General features: G+C 40.3%; 1 protein-coding gene across 1 annotated transcript in view; it reads right to left on the minus strand.

The window, feature by feature from the left end:
* Positions 1–18264, minus strand: part of ARSA (arylsulfatase A) — a 62754-nt gene that overhangs the window by 17470 nt on the left and 27020 nt on the right. Inside the window, exons 5-6 of the mRNA XM_040413564.1 lie at positions 17693–17817; positions 17213–17340 (exon numbers count right to left, since the gene is read on the minus strand). Of these exons, the coding sequence (XP_040269498.1) occupies positions 17213–17340; positions 17693–17817 (253 nt within the window). The remainder of the gene's footprint in view (positions 1–17212; positions 17341–17692; positions 17818–18264) is intronic.

Below are 18264 nucleotides of genomic sequence, written 5' to 3' on the forward strand. Positions count from 1 at the left end.
AATATGACCCATCTGTGAGATGTAAATAATTCTAACTACAGTGCACTGTAAGTTTTACCTCAGCCGCTACAACGAACAGCCGAGTCTGAGCGAAGTATCGAATACCTTCCTGCATGCCGATACGTCACTTCCGGAGCGACAAACTTTTCCTCCAAACCCACGTGGGACGCTGACAGCGCTTCAGCCGGGACGCCGGCTCTCAGCGAGCCCCGAGGAATCCGATTGACAGACCGGCAGAAAGGGAAGGTAAGCCCACACAGTGGGTGATCATCAAGCGCATATGACCATTAATCGCTAAAGCGATATCCATATGAAGAAAAAGACAGTTATATATAATACAACATTGACTTTATTTTGGCAAATACCACCTCGCACTGTCCGTCTATATTCGGGACAGAACCAAAAAGGACTTCTATTCTCTTTCCTTCTAGGAATTTATATGTGAATATTCATGGTCTTTCTCACCTACAGCGTTCTTTTTTACATGGTATAAACTAGTATTGAACATTGGACGTTTTAAATTAATGTCACCTTTGTAGGATTGGCACAACATTGTGTGAAACCATTAATTATCACCTAATATTAGTGTATATTTTATATTTTTATATATTTTTATTCTTTTATATATGTATCAATTAAACATTGTGATCTGCATTTAACCATATGGTCCCGTGTGTTGAGAGTGCCGGTCTTTTCAATCATATACGTTTTCTTGCATTTTGAAGGGTGAATCATTTTAGACCAGAGCACCTCTTTGTGACTGTGAGAGGGTGAGCTATTTCCCTTTTTTCTATCCTGTTTTGTACTTTTTAATAGAACATGCGACTTTTTCATAAAAACGTGCGACTTTTTCGTAAAGATGTGCGACTTTTGTAAAGCTGCTTACTGACGGATAAACTGCTACCGTCAAACCACATTTATTACAGTCTTAAAGGGCCGATCATAAATCTGACTTGGCTAAAACTGACTTTAGCCATATGTTAAAGTGGAGTGAGCTGTCAGAGGAATGATAAATCTGGCCCTATGTGTGGAGAAAAAGAGGCACCGCACACCAACATCAAAAAAAAAGAAGAAAAAAAAAAAAATATCCTTTTTAGGACATATCCCACTATATTCCAATGCAGTGGGATATACTGCAGACTTCCATTGAAGGGATATGTAAGGAGATCCTCCAAAATGAGCTTGAAAAATTTTGCACAAAAAAGGTCCACATTTACTAATCAGGGATGCCCAACCTGCACCCCTCCAGTTGTTGTAAAACCACAACTCCCACCATGCCCTGCTGTAGGCTGATAGCAGTAGGCTACCTGGGCATGCTGGGAGTTGCAGTTTTGCAGCATCTGGAGGGCCACAGGTTGGGCATCCCTGATCTGTAGGATTAGTAAATCTGGACCTTTTTGTGCAAAATATTTCAATCTCATTTTGGAAGATCTCCCTACATATCCCTTCAGTGGAAGTGGAAGTCTGCAGTATATCCCACTGCTCCGTAACCTTACACAGGCGGTCTAAACCTGCACCATATTTATCACAGGGGCTCAGGCTGGATGATAAATGTGGCGAAGGAACAGACACTTTTCTCCGAGTCAACTGCTGGTTGGCTTACCTTCAGACAGATTTTAACACCAGAATTGCACAGAAATTTTGTCGCAAAATGGTGCATCTTAAGTCCCGGCCCTTTCCAATGAAATTCTGCCTATTCCCCACTAAGCCCCTTTGTCAAGCAATTCAGAGAAGAAAAAAAAAGAAACCTTACTGTACATGTGCCAAGTTTTTAGACAGATTTTTGGCCAAGACACATTGGTAAATCTGGGCCATTCTGTTAGGAATTTCTAATTCTATATTTTTTCATTTTTGTAGAAACACAGTCTCACACACATGTACATATTACCAGGTTACTAATAAAAGCTGTTCTATACAGTTTATGATGATAAACTCCCTTACTGCAGGACGACAGCTCAGCATAATCTAAGCCATCTTCATTGCTCAGAGAGCTGTTGCAGAAGCAGTAGGCATTCTTGCATTCTTACTTACAGGACAGACGTCCAACTGAGAGATAATTGTTTATTTGTAAGTATATTGTAGAAAACTGGAAGGGAGCATTAGCACAATGTAACCTACAGTACCAGTAATGATACAGCAACTCTGCCAAGTCATTGCCATTTAAATGAGCAACTAAAACAACCTAACGAGGAAGTGAAAAGGTCTAGGTTATAAAACTGTCGAATTTTCCTCAATGACATTGAAGCCTGCAGAAAGATTGCCTATTGAAAAAGAAGTACAAGATGTTCACAGGATGTGCAAGGCCCTTCAGTAGCATCTTACTCCTCCAAGTTTAATATATTATGGTGGGAAGTAGGGACTTCTCCTAAGGAAAAGCAGAAGAATCAGGCTGCCCATAGAAGCTTTTACTCTATCCAACAAGTGTTGGGATATTTTAGCAACTGACAAAGTGCAATACAAGAATATATATTTCCCAAGATATGATTTTCTTCATGGAGAAACATTTTATACAGTGGGAAATGCTACAATTAGAGATGAGTGAATTTCAGGTTATGAAATTCGTTCACGCTTCGTTTACTGGTAAAAGGTGAATTGCGTTATGGATTCCGTTACCACGGACCATAACGCAATTCTATGACGGAATGCCTTTTAGAGGTCTATGGGCTGCAAAATGGATCCGTGCTGTTTCCGTTTTTGTAGGAGAGGACTCCCCTCCCCAAGTAAGAGAGGAAGATGGCGCAGCTCTTTAACTTGTCCTCCTGTGTAATTAGGACAGGTTTTGTGTGGACTAGTAGGTTGGCGGCCATTTTACTTTTCCTAATGACTGCTTCCCTGACAAAATAACTAATGAAAGGTATTTGGTAATATATAGATAATGAAGTAATATTTAAGTATTTTCATTTTCTTAATTCCCAGAGAACCCCTTTAACATCTCTATAACTTGAAATTATAATCTTTACATCCATGTAAAACTTTACTTTAAAGGGCTTCTGTCAGCCCACTATTTTTTCATTTTTGTAGAAACACAGTCTCACACACATGTACATATTACCAGGTTACTAATAAAAGCTGTTCTATACAGTTTATGATGATAAACTCCCTTACTGCAGGACGACAGCTCAGCATAATCTAAGCCATCTTCATTGCTCAGAGAGCTGTTGCAGAAGCAGTAGGCATTCTTGCATTCTTACTTACAGGACAGACGTCCAACTGAGAGATAATTGTTTATTTGTAAGTATATTGTAGAAAACTGGAAGGGAGCATTAGCACAATGTAACCTACAGTACCAGTAATGATACAGCAACTCTGCCAAGTCATTGCCATTTAAATGAGCAACTAAAACAACCTAACGAGGAAGGAGTAGCATCTTACTCCTCCAAGTTTAATATATTATGGTGGGAAGTAGGGACTTCTCCTAAGGAAAAGCAGAAGAATCAGGCTGCCCATAGAAGCTTTTACTCTATCCAACAAGTGTTGGGATATTTTAGCAACTGACAAAGTGCAATACAAGAATATATATTTCCCAAGATATGATTTTCTTCATGGAGAAACATTTTATACAGTGGGAAATGCTACAATTAGAGATGAGTGAATTTCAGGTTATGAAATTCGTTCACGCTTCGTTTACTGGTAAAAGGTGAATTGCGTTATGGATTCCGTTACCACGGACCATAACGCAATTCTATGACGGAATGCCTTTTAGAGGTCTATGGGCTGCAAAATGGATCCGTGCTGTTTCCGTTTTTGTAGGAGAGGACTCCCCTCCCCAAGTAAGAGAGGAAGATGGCGCAGCTCTTTAACTTGTCCTCCTGTGTAATTAGGACAGGTTTTGTGTGGACTAGTAGGTTGGCGGCCATTTTACTTTTCCTAATGACTGCTTCCCTGACAAAATAACTAATGAAAGGTATTTGGTAATATATAGATAATGAAGTAATATTTAAGTATTTTCATTTTCTTAATTCCCAGAGAACCCCTTTAACATCTCTATAACTTGAAATTATAATCTTTACATCCATGTAAAACTTTACTTTAAAGGGCTTCTGTCAGCCCACTAAACCGTTTTTTGTTTTTTTGCTTAATAACCCCTACACTGCGATTTATCCATACATAAGTAAAATAATAATTTTGGTTCTGTAGAATTTGCTAAAACCCTATTTTTATAATATGTAAATTACCTTGCTACCAGCAAGTAGGGATATTGAATGAAAACAGGCAGGGCCAGCGGAGAAAGATCCCGTCCGCTGGCCCTGTCAATCAACAAGCAGAGGGGGCGTCATTACCATCGGAGGATGCGGCTGCTACCAGCAAGTAGCCGCCCTACTTGCTGGTAGCAAGGTAATTTACATATTATAAAAATAGGGTTTTAGCAAATTCTACTGAACCAAAATTATTATTTTACTTATGTATGGATAAATCACAGTGTAGGGGTTATTATTAAGCAAAAAAACAAAAAACGGTTTAGTGGGCTGACAGAAGCCCTTTAACGGTCAAATGAAATGGTGCCTTTATTTTCTAACTTGCCTTAGGGACACCAGATGAGAGACTCCGGGTTGCCAACCAGAATTTCTTTTTTCTGGACAAATTATTCAAAGATCACAGACAGCCAACATATTCGACAAATTAGAAAACCATAATGAATGATAAAGATTATAAGTAATACATGTCTATAGCTTAATATACTGATAAGAACTCATTACTAGCATTTACTGTGAGCTGTAAAATAATAAGAATTACCACCAAAATATCCTAGTCCGGTACCACTGGCCTAAAAAAAACAACAAACAAAAAAAAAACACGGACACAAAAAATAAAGTCGCTCATTTTTACAGAGTGTCCAGAAATTTCTGTACAGTTGGCAACCCTGGATTTACTACATTTGACATCCACAGCGCTTCATAGGCTCAAAAGGAGGTGCATCACCCTAGGAGGGGCATGATGGTGACCCAAAGTCAAAAAGTGAATACAAGTGGACTGTCAAAATAAAGCTCTTAGGCCTAGTTCACACAAACGTTTTTTTTTTTGCGAGTGTACGGGCCGTTTTTGTGTGTTCCGTATACGGTCCGTATACGGAACCATTAATTTCAATGGTTCCGCAAAAAAAACTGAATGTACTCCGTATGCATTCAGTTTCCGTATTTCCGTTCCGTTAAAAGATAGAACATGTCCTATTATTGCCCGCAAATCACGTTCCGTGGCTCCATTCAAGTCAAAGGGTCCGCCAAAAAACTGAACACATACGGAAATGCATCCGTATGTCTTCCGTATCCGTTCAGTTTTTTCTGAACCATCTTTTTAAAATGTTATGCCCAGCCCAATTTTTTCTATGTAATTATTGTATATGCCATATGGAAAAACTGAACGGAAAAACAACGGAACTCAAAAACTGAACGGATCCGTGAAAAACGGACCGCAAAAAACTATAAAAGCCATACTGTCGTGTGAACTAGGCCTTAGGATTAGCCCAAAGTTAAACTGTTCGGTTGATGTAGAAGTTTCACAACCAATGTCTGTAACATTACAGATATTTCCTGAACATGATTATGGGGGTCAACCATCTTGCCTGAGCAACAGCATTTAGAGATATGCATTACAGCAGCCACCATAAGTTACTGACAATGGACAGGATGGGATCTCACTGACTTTTATGGGAGAGGCGTGCTCTGTGACCTGTGCAGAGGTCAGGAGGGAGTAGATAACCTGTGATATCACCTATTGTAAATGGTGGATCTTGTATCATCTTTATACAGGTGATAACTGTCATTGCAATCATGCAGCAGTTAACTGTAGTAAAGTAATCTGTAGATACCAAGGAGTTGCACCTATTAGGCTCAGTGCAAAAACGGCAAGGTTTTGTTTTTTTTATTTAATATAGACATTGACATGAAAAAAAAAAAAAAAAAAAAAAAAAACTTAGACTTACCGGTAATTCTGTTTCCTTGAATCCACCATGACGGCTACGGATGAGATTGACCTCTTGACCTCTATAGGGGCAGGAAATACAGAGAGAGTTTAAAAGGCCCCACCCACTCTCACCCTCAGTGTGTACCAGATACCAAGTGGGTATTATATATATTTTTTGTATATATTTTATTATATTTTTATATTTTTATTTTTTTTTGTTATGGGAGGGAATATATGAGCAGTCATGGTGGATTCAAGGAAACCGAATTACCGGTAAGTCTAATTACGGTTTTTCCGTTTCATCCACCATGACGGCTACGGATGAGAACTCCCAGATTACTAAGTAGGGGGGGCAACTGCTTGTAGTACTTTTTGGCCAAACGCCAAATCTATTGCAGATGAAAAATTTAGGCGGTAATGCCTAATGAAAGTATTTATGCTGGACCAGGTTGCAGCTTTGCATATTTGGTCAAGGGATACTCCTGCTTTTTCCGCCCAGGGGGAGCCCATGGCTCTAGTTGAGTGTGCCTTAATACCAAAAGGGCATGACTGGCCTACTAAACTATAGCAGAGAACAATAGTAGTTTTAATCCAACGTGCTATTGATGTTTTAGACAGTTTACCCTTATTTTTCCCCGAAAATTGAATTAATAGATTATTATCTTTCCTAAAAGGGGCTGTCACTTTTAGGTATTGGATAATAGTCTCCTTAACGTCGAGTAGATGCCATTTTTCTTCCGAGGGATTTTTTGGTTCCCTATAGAAGGAAGGTAGGATAATCTCCTGGTCCCTATGGAAGTTGGAAACCACTTTTGGGAGAAAACCTGGATCTAGTTTTAGTACTATCTTATCAGGAAAAACTAGAAAGTATGGTTCCTTACATGACAGGGCCTGGATTTCTAAGTAATCGCTATCAGGAAGGCTGTTTTAAAAGGAGAGATGTTTTAGGGAGATTTCCGAGAGTGGGGAAAAAGCCGGATTTGTTAATCCATTAAGGACTAAATTTAGGTCCCATGGCGGAGTATTTGCCTTTAAGGATGGTCTAGACGCGGCTTTAATAAATCTTCTAACCCATCTATGATTCGAAAGGTTGGTGTCGTAGAAGGCCCCCAAGGCTGAGATTTGTACTTTTAAAAAAGGTACTAGGCCTAAGTCTAGACCCCTTTGTAAAAATTCTAAGATTTTTTGTATGGAGAGAGATGATATGTCAGAACAATCTTTCCCCAGCCATGAGCAGTATCTTCTCCATATCTTTAAATCGATGGCGTTTGTGACTTTTTTCCTACTTGCTTTTAGGGTACTAATTACGGAATTTGAGAGGCCCCTGCTTCTAAGGATCTCGCTTTCAGGATCCAAGCTGCAGTTTGAAGAGTCCCGGATTTGGGTGTAAAATCAGGCCCTGTGACAGAATGTCTTTCTGGAACGGAATCAGCCATGGATCTTCCAAGGATAGATTTCTCAGGATGGGAAACCAGGTTCGCTTGGGCCAATAGGGGGTGATTAGAATCACTAACTGGATCCGTGAGGATTTTCTGAATGACCTTGGGTATTAATGCCCATGGAGGAAATGCGTAGGCTAGGTACCAGTTCCATTTTATTGAAAGTGCGTCCACTGCCCATGGACTTTACCTGGGGTTGAGTGAGCAGAACCAGTCGACCTTTGCGTTCTTTTTGGATGCGAATAGGTCTATTTGTGGTTGGCCCCACTTTTTTGTTAGTTTTTGAAAAATGGCTGGGTTTAAGGACCATTCTCCTGGATCTGGGGTTTGTCTGCTTAGAAAGTCCGCCTCGGTGTTCTTGGAACCTTTCAAGTGGAAGGCTGTGATGAATAAGACTTTTCTTTTCTTTCTGCCCAAAAAAAGATTTTTCTTGTTAAAAATTTTAGTTTTTGGGATTTGGTGCCTCCTTGGTGTTTCAGATAGGCGACTGTTGTATTGTCTGAGGATATTTTTAGGTGTTTGCCGTTTAATAAAGTTGGGTTTGATTTTAGAACCTCCCAGACCGCCCTTAACTCCCTTTAGTTTGAGGATTCGTTTTTTTATTTGTTCTGGCCATTTTCCTTGCCTGTTTGAGGAGCCCACTAATGCACCCCATCCTGTTGCGCTTGCATCCGTTACTACCTGAACTCCCGGTTCTTTTTGCCAGAAGACCCCACTGGTAAGATTGGATTCTATTTTCCACCAATTTAGGTCTATTTTTACTTGCCTGGGGATTTTTATTATCCTGTCCAATGATGAGGGGTGTTTGTTCCAGTTGTTTAGAATCCAGGATTGGATTGTTCTTGTGTGGGCTTGGCTCCAGGCAACCGCTGGTATACAGGAGGTCATGAGACCTAGGATACTCATTGCGTTCCTGATTGAAGTATTGTTTTGGGTTTGAAACCTTCCAATTTTTTCTTTTATGGCCTTTACTTTTTCCAGAGGTAGTAAAGTATTTTGGGCATCTGAGTCTAGAATTAACCCCAGGAATTTCTTGCTGCGTGATGGTATTAGGGAAGACTTCTTTATATTTATCAGCCAACCCAGGCTGGAAACTTTCTGTAAGAATGTCTCCGTGTTGGAGACTGATTCTACTACTGAATTTCCTAATAGAAGAAAGTCGTCTAGATAAGGGAAAATTCTAAGTCCCACTTCTCTTAGGGAGGGCAACATTTCTACTACAAGTTTTGAAAAAATCCTTGGTGCAGATGAAATGCCGAAAGGAAGAGCACAGAATTGGAAATGATGAATTTGATTATCCGGACCTGGCAGGGCAAACCGCAGAAGTTTTTGCGAATTTTGATGTATCGGGACGTGATAGTATGCGTCTTTGAGGTCTACCGACGTCATGTATGCTCCTTTTCTCTTTAGGGGTACGATTGAGGAGATGGATTCCATTTAGAATTTTTTGTATACTATGGACCTGTTTAAATCTTTTAAGTTTATGATAGTTCTGGAAGAACCATCTGGTTTCTGGATTAAGAAGAGCGAATCGCTGGTCTGTATAATAGGCGCTTCTCTGACGGCTTCTGACCCCCTTCAACCCCCTCTCTCGGTGAATCCTTGGACTGAGGAGCTTCCTTCCCCTTGGACGCTCAGGTGGGACCTCCGTAGACACTTGGACTGTCGGGGGGCGTTAAAGTTGGTGAGATTGCTCCTTTCTTTATCCCCTCTGTCTCCCCTATGTCCTCTCCCTTTGATACCAATTAATAAGCCAAAACTGTTCCAATATTACAGAACGTACCAATTTATACTTTGTAAGGCTTATTATTTACCCTCTTTGTTGAAAGAGAAAAGTGAGATGTCTACAAATGTAAAATAAAAGTAAATTATAAACACCAATATAAAAAGGAATAAACAACAAAAGCATAAAGGGAAAAAAGAAAAGAGAGAGAAGAACGAAGAGAAAAGGAGGAAGAAAAAAAAAAAAAAGGGGGGAGAGGAACACAAACTAAAGGGGAAAGGAGAAAGAGGAAAAAAAAAATAGAAGAAAAAGGGGAAGGAAAGAAGAAAAGAAGGGGAAGGAAGGAAAAAAGGAAAAGAGAAAAAAAAAAAGAAAAGAAGAAGGGGGAGGAAGGAAAAAGAGGAGAGGAGAGAAAGAAGGAGAAGAAAAGAAGAAAAAGAGAGGAAAAAAAATAAAATAAAATAAAAAGGAGAGAAAAAAAGGGGAAAGGAAAAGAGGAAAGAGGGGAAGAGAAAAAGTTAAAAGAAAAAAAAAAAAAAAAAAAAAAAGATTTACAGGAACAGGGCATGGCTCCGAAAGCTAATAGGCGCTCGGCTGACCTCTCCGGTCAGAAACCGGGGACAAAAACCTTTGAAACAACTAAAATAGACCAATTCCTGAGGTCTCCGAGGGTTAATACGAGGGGCGGACAAAAGGACTTTGCCTCTAAAAAAAAAAAAAGATGATGATTCTGAGGTGACTGAGATAGAACCACAAAAAGCCTCTAAACACCCTGAAGAGGAAGAAGGTATAATGGGAGAAGTTATGCCTAATGATAATTCCTCTCCGCTAGAAGAAATATTGCTAGCGGTCAAACAAAATGGGGATTTAATACAGGCAGTCACAACCCAACTTGGGTTTATCCAAGTTGATGTGGGACTAATAAGAGACGACTTGTCAAAAATCCGAGACAGAGTTAATAATCTTGAGAGCTCTATGGCCCAGATACAGAATGAATCCCAAAAAACAAACTCTGAAATCTCCACACTGAAATTAGAGTGTAACCTTCTGAAGAAAAAGGTGGTGGACCTTGAGGATAGATCGCGAAGATACAACGTGAGAATAATAGGGATCCCAGAGGGCGCTGAAGAGAAGAATCCTACTCAATTTATACAAAAGTTAATCTTTGAAAATTTTGGGAAGGACTCGTTCTCCTCGCTGTTTATGATAGAAAGAGCTCATCGGGTCCCAGGGGGTAAACCAATCCCAGGGATACAACCTCGGACATTTCTTGTTAAGTTACTGGCCACAGGGGATAAAGATATGTTATTGAGAAGGGCGAGGGAATGCTCATCGGTTGTATATAATGGTAATAGATTGGCCTTTTTTCCAGACTTCTCAAAAGACATACAAGAAAAGAGACGCACATTTATGACGGTAAAAAAGAAACTAAGAGAAAGGGATATTAAATACTCCCTTATGTTCCCAGCAAAATTGCGGATTATTTTCAATGACACAATCCTATTCTTTGATACTCCGGATAAAGCCGCGGAGTGGCTTGAACGAAATGACTTGTGATCTAATCGCTTCAGGATTTGGTGGGAACCATAACTGTTATAGGGGATTTATACCCCCAATTCTTTTTTTTTTCTCACTTCTTAATAGGGAGGGCCGAGCGGGGGGAGTGTGGGAGAGATGGTCATAGGAGAGAAATCTACTACAATACGTGGTGGATTGCCTGTACGGGGGGGGGTGGGGACTGGGGTGGGATTTTGACTGTGGTGCGTCTAATTAGTTTTTTTTCCTTTTTTTTTTTTTCCTCTTTCTTTTTCCTTCTTCCCCCTGTCCCACCTAACCGCTTTTGATAATGTCGATTAGAATTCTTGCCTGGAATATACGCGGTTTGGGGGACAGAGGAAAAAGACAAGCGGTTTTCGACTTGACACGGGTCCATCTCCCAGCAATAGTATGCTTGTTAGAAACCCATCTTACTGAAGAGACCTCCAGGGCGGTCGGCAGGGGATGGGCTGCGCATACGTATCATTCTACTCTTTCCAGCTACTCCAGAGGTGTTACTGTCTTGATACATAGACTGATTGACTTCGTCTGTGAGGCATCCTCTGTCGACCAGCAGGGGAGATTTATCTTCCTATATTGTAGGTTAAGGGGGAAGATATGTATTTTGGCTTTTGTTTATATTCCACCGCCATTTTCCTTTTCGGTTCTTAATTCTGTTATTGTTTATGGATAAATGGCCAGAGTGTCCAACATTGATTATTGGTGATTTCAACTGTGTCATTGATCCTCTACGTGATAGGGTTTCTACGAGTGTCAAGGGAGATAGTCCAGTTCAGGGGTCTCCCCTGGCACGGTTTTGTTCTGAGGCTGGTTTTGAAGACGTTTGGGGATATCTAGGACAGGGGAAAAGGGCTTTTTCATGTTTTAGTAAAGCAGGTAAATCTATGTCCAGAATAGATCTTGCATTGATAAGTAGCAAATATGTGAAATTGGTAAAGCGAATGAAATATGAAACAAGGTCAATTTCGGACCATTCACCGTTATTCCTTGAACTTTGCTTAACCCAGGAAAGACACATACAAAAACCCCCTTTTAGATTAAACCCTTATTGGTTATCAGTAATAAAGACACATGAAATAATCCAGAATGAAATTGGCCGGTTTTGGGATAACAACTATGGCTCAGCAAAAATCCAAGTAGTATGGGATACCTTTAAGGCGTATATGAGGGGAATGATGGTCAGTAATATTGCGAACCTCAGAAAGAAGTACGGGAAAAAACAGAAAAATCTAGAAGAACTTGCATCACTGGCGACACAATCCTTCTATATGAATAAAACGGAGGAGAATAGGGAAAGTATGCAAAGGGCCACAAAAGTATATTCTAACTTCTTGTTGGATAAGGCCCAACAGAGCCTTTTTTTTAAAGGGCTAAAATACTTTACGGAGTCAGGGCGACCTGGTAAACTTTTGTCCACAGTGATCTCAAGCCAAGAATCTAAAAAGTATATAGATAATGTCCGACTGGTTAATGGTAGGATGGTTAGTGGACAGGGTCCTGTAGAGAAGGCCTTTGTGGACTACTTCCTGGATTTGTATAAAGCTGAATCCAAGATCACAGATGATAAGATGGATTCCTATCTTAATGGCATTGCTTTTCCAACTATTACTGAGGCGCAAAAGAAAGCACTTGAACTGGAGGTTTCAATTCAGGAACTTGAGGGGGCTATTAAATTATGTTCGGCCAACTCCACCCCCGGTTCAGATGGACTCCCATACGAATTCTACAGTAAATATGGGGAGTTTATTCTCCCTAGACTGCTGGAGGTCTTTTCTGAATCAGTGGAGGATGGGAAATTGCCAGATTCAATGATGGAAGCCGTAATAACATTAATTCCAAAAAAAGGCAAGGATCCTGCAGATATAGAATCATATAGACCAATCTCACTGCTAAATGCAGATGTAAAGCTTCTTGCGAGGATTTTGGCCACAAGGCTTTCCAGGGTTATTTCCTCCATTGTCCACCCAGATCAGAATGGCTTTATTCAGGACAAGGGTACGCATTATAATCTCCATTGGCTTTTTGCCAATATACAGGCCCCTGGGGGGACCGCTCGCTCCATCCTGTCACTGGATGCCTCTAAGGCCTTTGACAGGGTGGAGTGGCGCTTCCTCTGGAAGGTTCTGGCAAGGATGGGCTTTGGGGAAAGATTTATAGGCATTCTCAAATTACTGTATAGATCTCCCAAGGCAAAATTGAGTCTCAATGGGATCCTGACTACTAGCTTTGATTTAAATAGAGGCACGCGGCAGGGCTGCCCACTATCCCCATTGTTATTTGACATTTATATTGAACCGCTCGCGATGGCCATTAGGCAGGATGATCAGGTTAAAGGATTTGGTACGCTAGGAGCACAAGACCGTATCTCCTTATATGCGGACGATGTTCTTTTTCTTATAGACCACACGGAAACAACTCTTCCCAGAATTATTCAAATGGTTAAATCATTTGGTAAGGTGTCCGGTCTTCTTATAAACTGGTCTAAGACCAGTTTGATGCCAATAGATCCCCTGCCACAGAAAGGAGGTTCTTGTGACACAGTTGAACATCGCTGACACTTTTCAATACTTGGGTTTGATTATATCACCCAGGGTTGAAAATTTTCTACAACTTAACCTGATTCCCATAATAGCAAAGATTAGAGCTAAAATAGGGATCTGGCTGAGACTTCCCCTATCTAGAGCTGATCGAGTTTCACTGGTCAAAATGGTGATACTCCCACAACTTCTTTATGTGCTTAGAAATACACCTATCTGGATACAAGATAAACTTTAAACTCATGGAAAGAATAATTAATGATTTAATATGGGGAAGAAAACGAGTTCGAATAAAGTTGGAATATCTGTATAAACCACTGGAGTGCGGGGGTTTAAATCTCCCTTACTTTAAAGGGTATTTTATTGCTGCCCAGTTATTGACCTTCCATGAATCAGAAAATAGTGCACTCCTAGGGAAGTTGGTAGGTAGCCACGCTCATGATAATATATTTACCCTGTTGGAATCCGGGTTACTGAAGAGCTATGAGCGGGGTTATAAAGAGACTATTAAACTATTTCTGAAAGTGTGGGCTACTACTAGGACATGGTTGAAGGTAAAGGGTTCACTTACATTCACGCCTCTTTGGCATAATGTGCACTTACAAAGGCTAGATGATATTGCAGTGGACACATTTTGGCAAAATAATAGAATTTTGTATATTTCACAGGTAGTTAAGGATAGAGAAATTAAGCCATTTACAGAGATAACACATAATATAGAAAACTTTTCATGGTTTAGATACTTTCAATTGCGTTCAGCATTATCTAGTCTGGACGATAAATTGGTGCTGGATATAGATAGTGTATCCTTCCTGAATGACTGGGCAGGGAGGACACTGCCTAGAATGAAGATTTCAAATATATATAAGTCATTACTTAAGGCACGATTTAGTGATATACAGTCACCAGGACAAAGAGCGTGGGAGATGGATTGTCCGAATATACAACTAGAAGGGTGGGAGAATATTTTTGGGAATCTAGGTTCACTATCCCAGAACTTTAATCATGTTCTAGTACATTTTAATATTTGCCACAGACTATATATAACCCCTTTATGGATGAATAAATGTGGGCTAAGAGATACGTCTAACTGCCCTAAATGTGACATCGAAGGTGCGGACTATCTCCATATGATTTGGACCTGCCCAGAACTTATAAAATACTGGAATAGCATTAACAACTTTATCATCGACAAATTAAAAATTCGAATCCCTTTCGAACCACAAGTGTTTTTGCTTAATGATCTTTCCAAAATAAAAAACCATAAGTATCAAAAGATCTTCCTAGGTAGGATATTGATGTTGGCCAGAGTTTTGGTCAGTCGAACCTGGTTTGCTCAATATACTCCAGATATAAATGTATGGATGGACCTAGTTAATAAGGTAAAAAATTATGAGAAAATCATCTATAAACAGAGGGAAGCTGATGAGAAGTGGATTAAGATATGGAGTGGTTGGAGGACCTGAATAGCTGTGATAATGGTTTCCTTTCTTCTTTTCTTTTTTTTTATAAATATATATATATAAAGGCTCCAGTGAGAGAGCTGAAACGTTGCTGTCCACATGGGTCAATAAACACCCTTTTTTTCACGGATAACTTGTGTGCTGCCTTGGATTTTTCCTTCTGTATATCTAATTTGGACCAGGTCCCGTGGCCCTTTTCAAGGTATTGCACCTGCTGATATATTGTGTGCTGCTCTTCTATTTTTTTACTTTATATATATATATATATATATATATATATATATATATATATATTTTTTTTTTTTTTTTGACGCATCACAGGTATGGGGAGGGGGGTGGGTGTAGGGAATGGGGATAAGGGAAAAAAAAATACATTGAAGCTAGGTATTATTTATTTAATCCTTTTTGTATTGCAATCTGTTTTGATATATCAATTATATAGGATTTGAATTGTTGACCGAAGGAACGAAAAAAAATTCCTTTTTTGTTCCTCCGGAAAGCCTTCTTTTTGTCGGCGGCTTTTTCTAATATTTTATTCAGTACTGGTCCAAACACATATTCCCCCGAGAATGCTATGGAACACAGCTTGGATTTAGAAATTTTATCGCCTCCTCCCCAGGATTTCATCCATAGTGCACGCCTGGCAGAGTTGGAGAAGGCGGCATCTTTTGCGGCAAACCTAACCGATTCAGCTGAAGCGTCTGCTAAAAACGCCGTGGCGGATTTTAAAAGGGTGATAGACTGAAGGATCTCTTCCCTAGGAGTCCTATTTTTTATATGACCTTCTAATTCGTTGAGCCAGAAATACATGGCTCTAGCCACTGAAGTAGCAGCAATATTTGCTTTAATTCCAAACATCGAGGTTTCCCAACACTTCCTTAGGAGGGAATCAGCTTTGCGTTCCATGGGGTCACGTAGTTGGGACGAGTCTTTAAATGGTAAGGAAGTCTTTTTTACGACTTTTGCCACTTGAACATCGATTTTAGGGGTCTCGTCAAAGATTTTTGATTCAGTTGGGTCAAAAAGTAATCTTTTCCTAAATTCTTTAGAGACCCCTAGTCTTTTTTCGGGATCTGACCATTCGTCAATAATCATGTTTTCGTTAATGGGGAAGACCGTAGCTCTTTTGGTACGTAAACCCCTGAACATTTCATCCTGAACGGATCTAGTTTTCTGGATGTTTTCAATGCCCATGGTTTCCCTGACGACTTTAATAAGCTCATCCATGTCTTCAGAGGAGAAAATATATTTTTTCCCTTCCTCTTCCTTAATTATCTCTCCCTCTGATAATTGATCCTCATCCAGATCATGTTTAAACGCAGACGCTCCTTCTGCCATGTCCTCAGAATCTGAGGAGGATGGAACAGATATCCTCGTTTTTTTTTTATAGGAGGTGCATTTTTAGGGGGGGGGGGTGGAGGGAGGCCAAGGATGATTTGATCTCGTCCTGAATCATAGACTTAATTTCCGTCATAATAGACGGTTGCTCTTTTTTCAGAAGGTCACTAATGCAAATTTTGCAGAGCTTTTTCTTATATCCATCCGGCAATTTTTTGGAGCAGTTAATGCACTTAACATATTTTGTTTTTGATTTTATTTCTTTACCCTAGGTAGAAAGAAGAGCACTCTAATTAGGCCTATGGACTAAGGAGGCAACATATACAAGAAAATGTGCAGGCTTTTCCCCCACTGGGAGACTCACGGTTGGAGTAACCGAAGGTGGGTCATTGCAGTCACCGCGGGTCCCAGGTGCTTCCGGAGCCGACATCGCTGCTGGAGAGGCTGGGGGGAGACACCGGCTATGCGCTCCCGCGCTTATTTGAAAGACCGGCGTCTGACGTCATCAAGGACCGCCTGCCGGCGCGATGACGTGTGCTCCAACAAGCTCCGCCCCGCCCCCCCCCCCCGAAGCGCAGAATGCTGCGAAGACTCTGTCCCGTTTGGCGTCCTCTCACCTGCCGGTCTGCTTCCGCCTCTGGCCCCAGTGAAAACCAGGCCTCCCAAGTTGGAGACGAGGTCCACGTTAACCTCCCCAGCTTTGGCATAAGCTGCGGGAGGGCTGAGGAGGAGATTGGTAGGCCAATCATTTGTTTTTTAAGGAAAATAAAAAAAAGGAAGAACTCTTCTAACCCCCGTAGGAGTCACTCTGTGCTTCTAACCCCTTAGGGACAGGAAAAACACTGAAGGTGAGAGTGGGTGGGGGCCTTTTTTAAAAACTCTCTCTCTGTGTATTTCCTGCCCCTATAGAGGTCAAGAGGTCAATCTCATCCGTAGCCGTCATGGTGGATGAAAAGGAAATAACCACTAAAAATTCACTGAAGAACCACAGGGCTGTCTGGCTATATTCCCATTGTTTGGCATAATGTAGTTATACCCTAAAAGCTGTCTGTGTACTATTAGTGAATGTGGCTCAGCATTACCAGACAAAACTATAGCCAAAAGGAAAAGTTTTTTGGAGACTTTTTCATATGTTATATAGTTGGCCAAGAAAAATTGTAAAGTTGATCTTATCGACTAGCCAGGGTCTTCATTCATTCATTCATTGCTATTAGGCATACTAACAGCCTTCCATATGTATTGCAAATTACTTACCTTTTCTCCATTAAGAAGAAGTCTACTTAGATCATATCCATCCAATGTGACTTTGGGAAGAGGGGTGCCTGTTAGAGATGCTACAGTAGGCAGAATGTCCAGAGTGCTGGCCAGCTCCGAGGTCACTCCTACAAGTTATTAGAAGAGTGAACACAGTGGCCACATTCTTTTTATTATTCTTAATAAAAAAAGTGAAGCTATCCAGAGACACGAGATTAAAAACCTAGAGTAATAATTTTCATATTACAGCCAGCCATGACAAATTGACAACTGACAACATTTTGTGTAATGTACATCTCTATCGTCTGCATTACTGTTACAAGTAGTCAATTCATTTTGAACATAATGTAACAGGAATAACGATAATTAGCAAAAATTTTCTACAAATTTAGTAGCACAAACAGTGTGTAGTATTCAGAGGTAGATGATACATCTATAACACTTTTGGGTCATATATTTCTAGACATAAGTTGTTCGTACCTGGTTTTATTTTTCCTTCCCAATACATAATAGCAGGTTCTCGTAACCCTCCTTCATAAGTTGTACTTTTGCCACATTTCAGGAGCCCAGAGCTACCTCCTCTCTCCATACGCATGGTCTCAGGTCTGATGAAAAGAAAAAAATTATAAGAAATCACACGACCAAAGAGACAGAATCTGTTTTTTTAACAAGCCCTGGGACTTGAGAAGGGAAAATAGGCAAGCCAAATATCCATCCATGGACAACTGTTTCGGAGTGTTTGCCCCTCATCAGTACGCCGTGGGATTCTGGCTGACTGAGTGCGATGCCTTGGATGCAGCTTAGGTGGGGTACTGGCTCTCCTTAACCACCTCAGCTCCCCTAGCTTAAACCCCCTTAATGACCAGAGCACTTTTTACAATTCTGCACTACACTACTTTCACGGTTTATTGCTCGGTCATGCAACTTACCACCCAAATGAATTTTAGCTCCTTTTCTTCTCACTAATAGAGCTTTCATTTGGTGGTATTTCATTGCTGCTGACATTTTTACTTTTTTTGTTATTAATCGAAATTTACCGAAATTTTTGTAAA

The sequence above is a fragment of the Bufo bufo genome, chromosome 1 (assembly GCF_905171765.1).
Source record: "Bufo bufo chromosome 1, aBufBuf1.1, whole genome shotgun sequence".
Classification (NCBI taxonomy): Eukaryota; Metazoa; Chordata; class Amphibia; order Anura; family Bufonidae; genus Bufo; species Bufo bufo.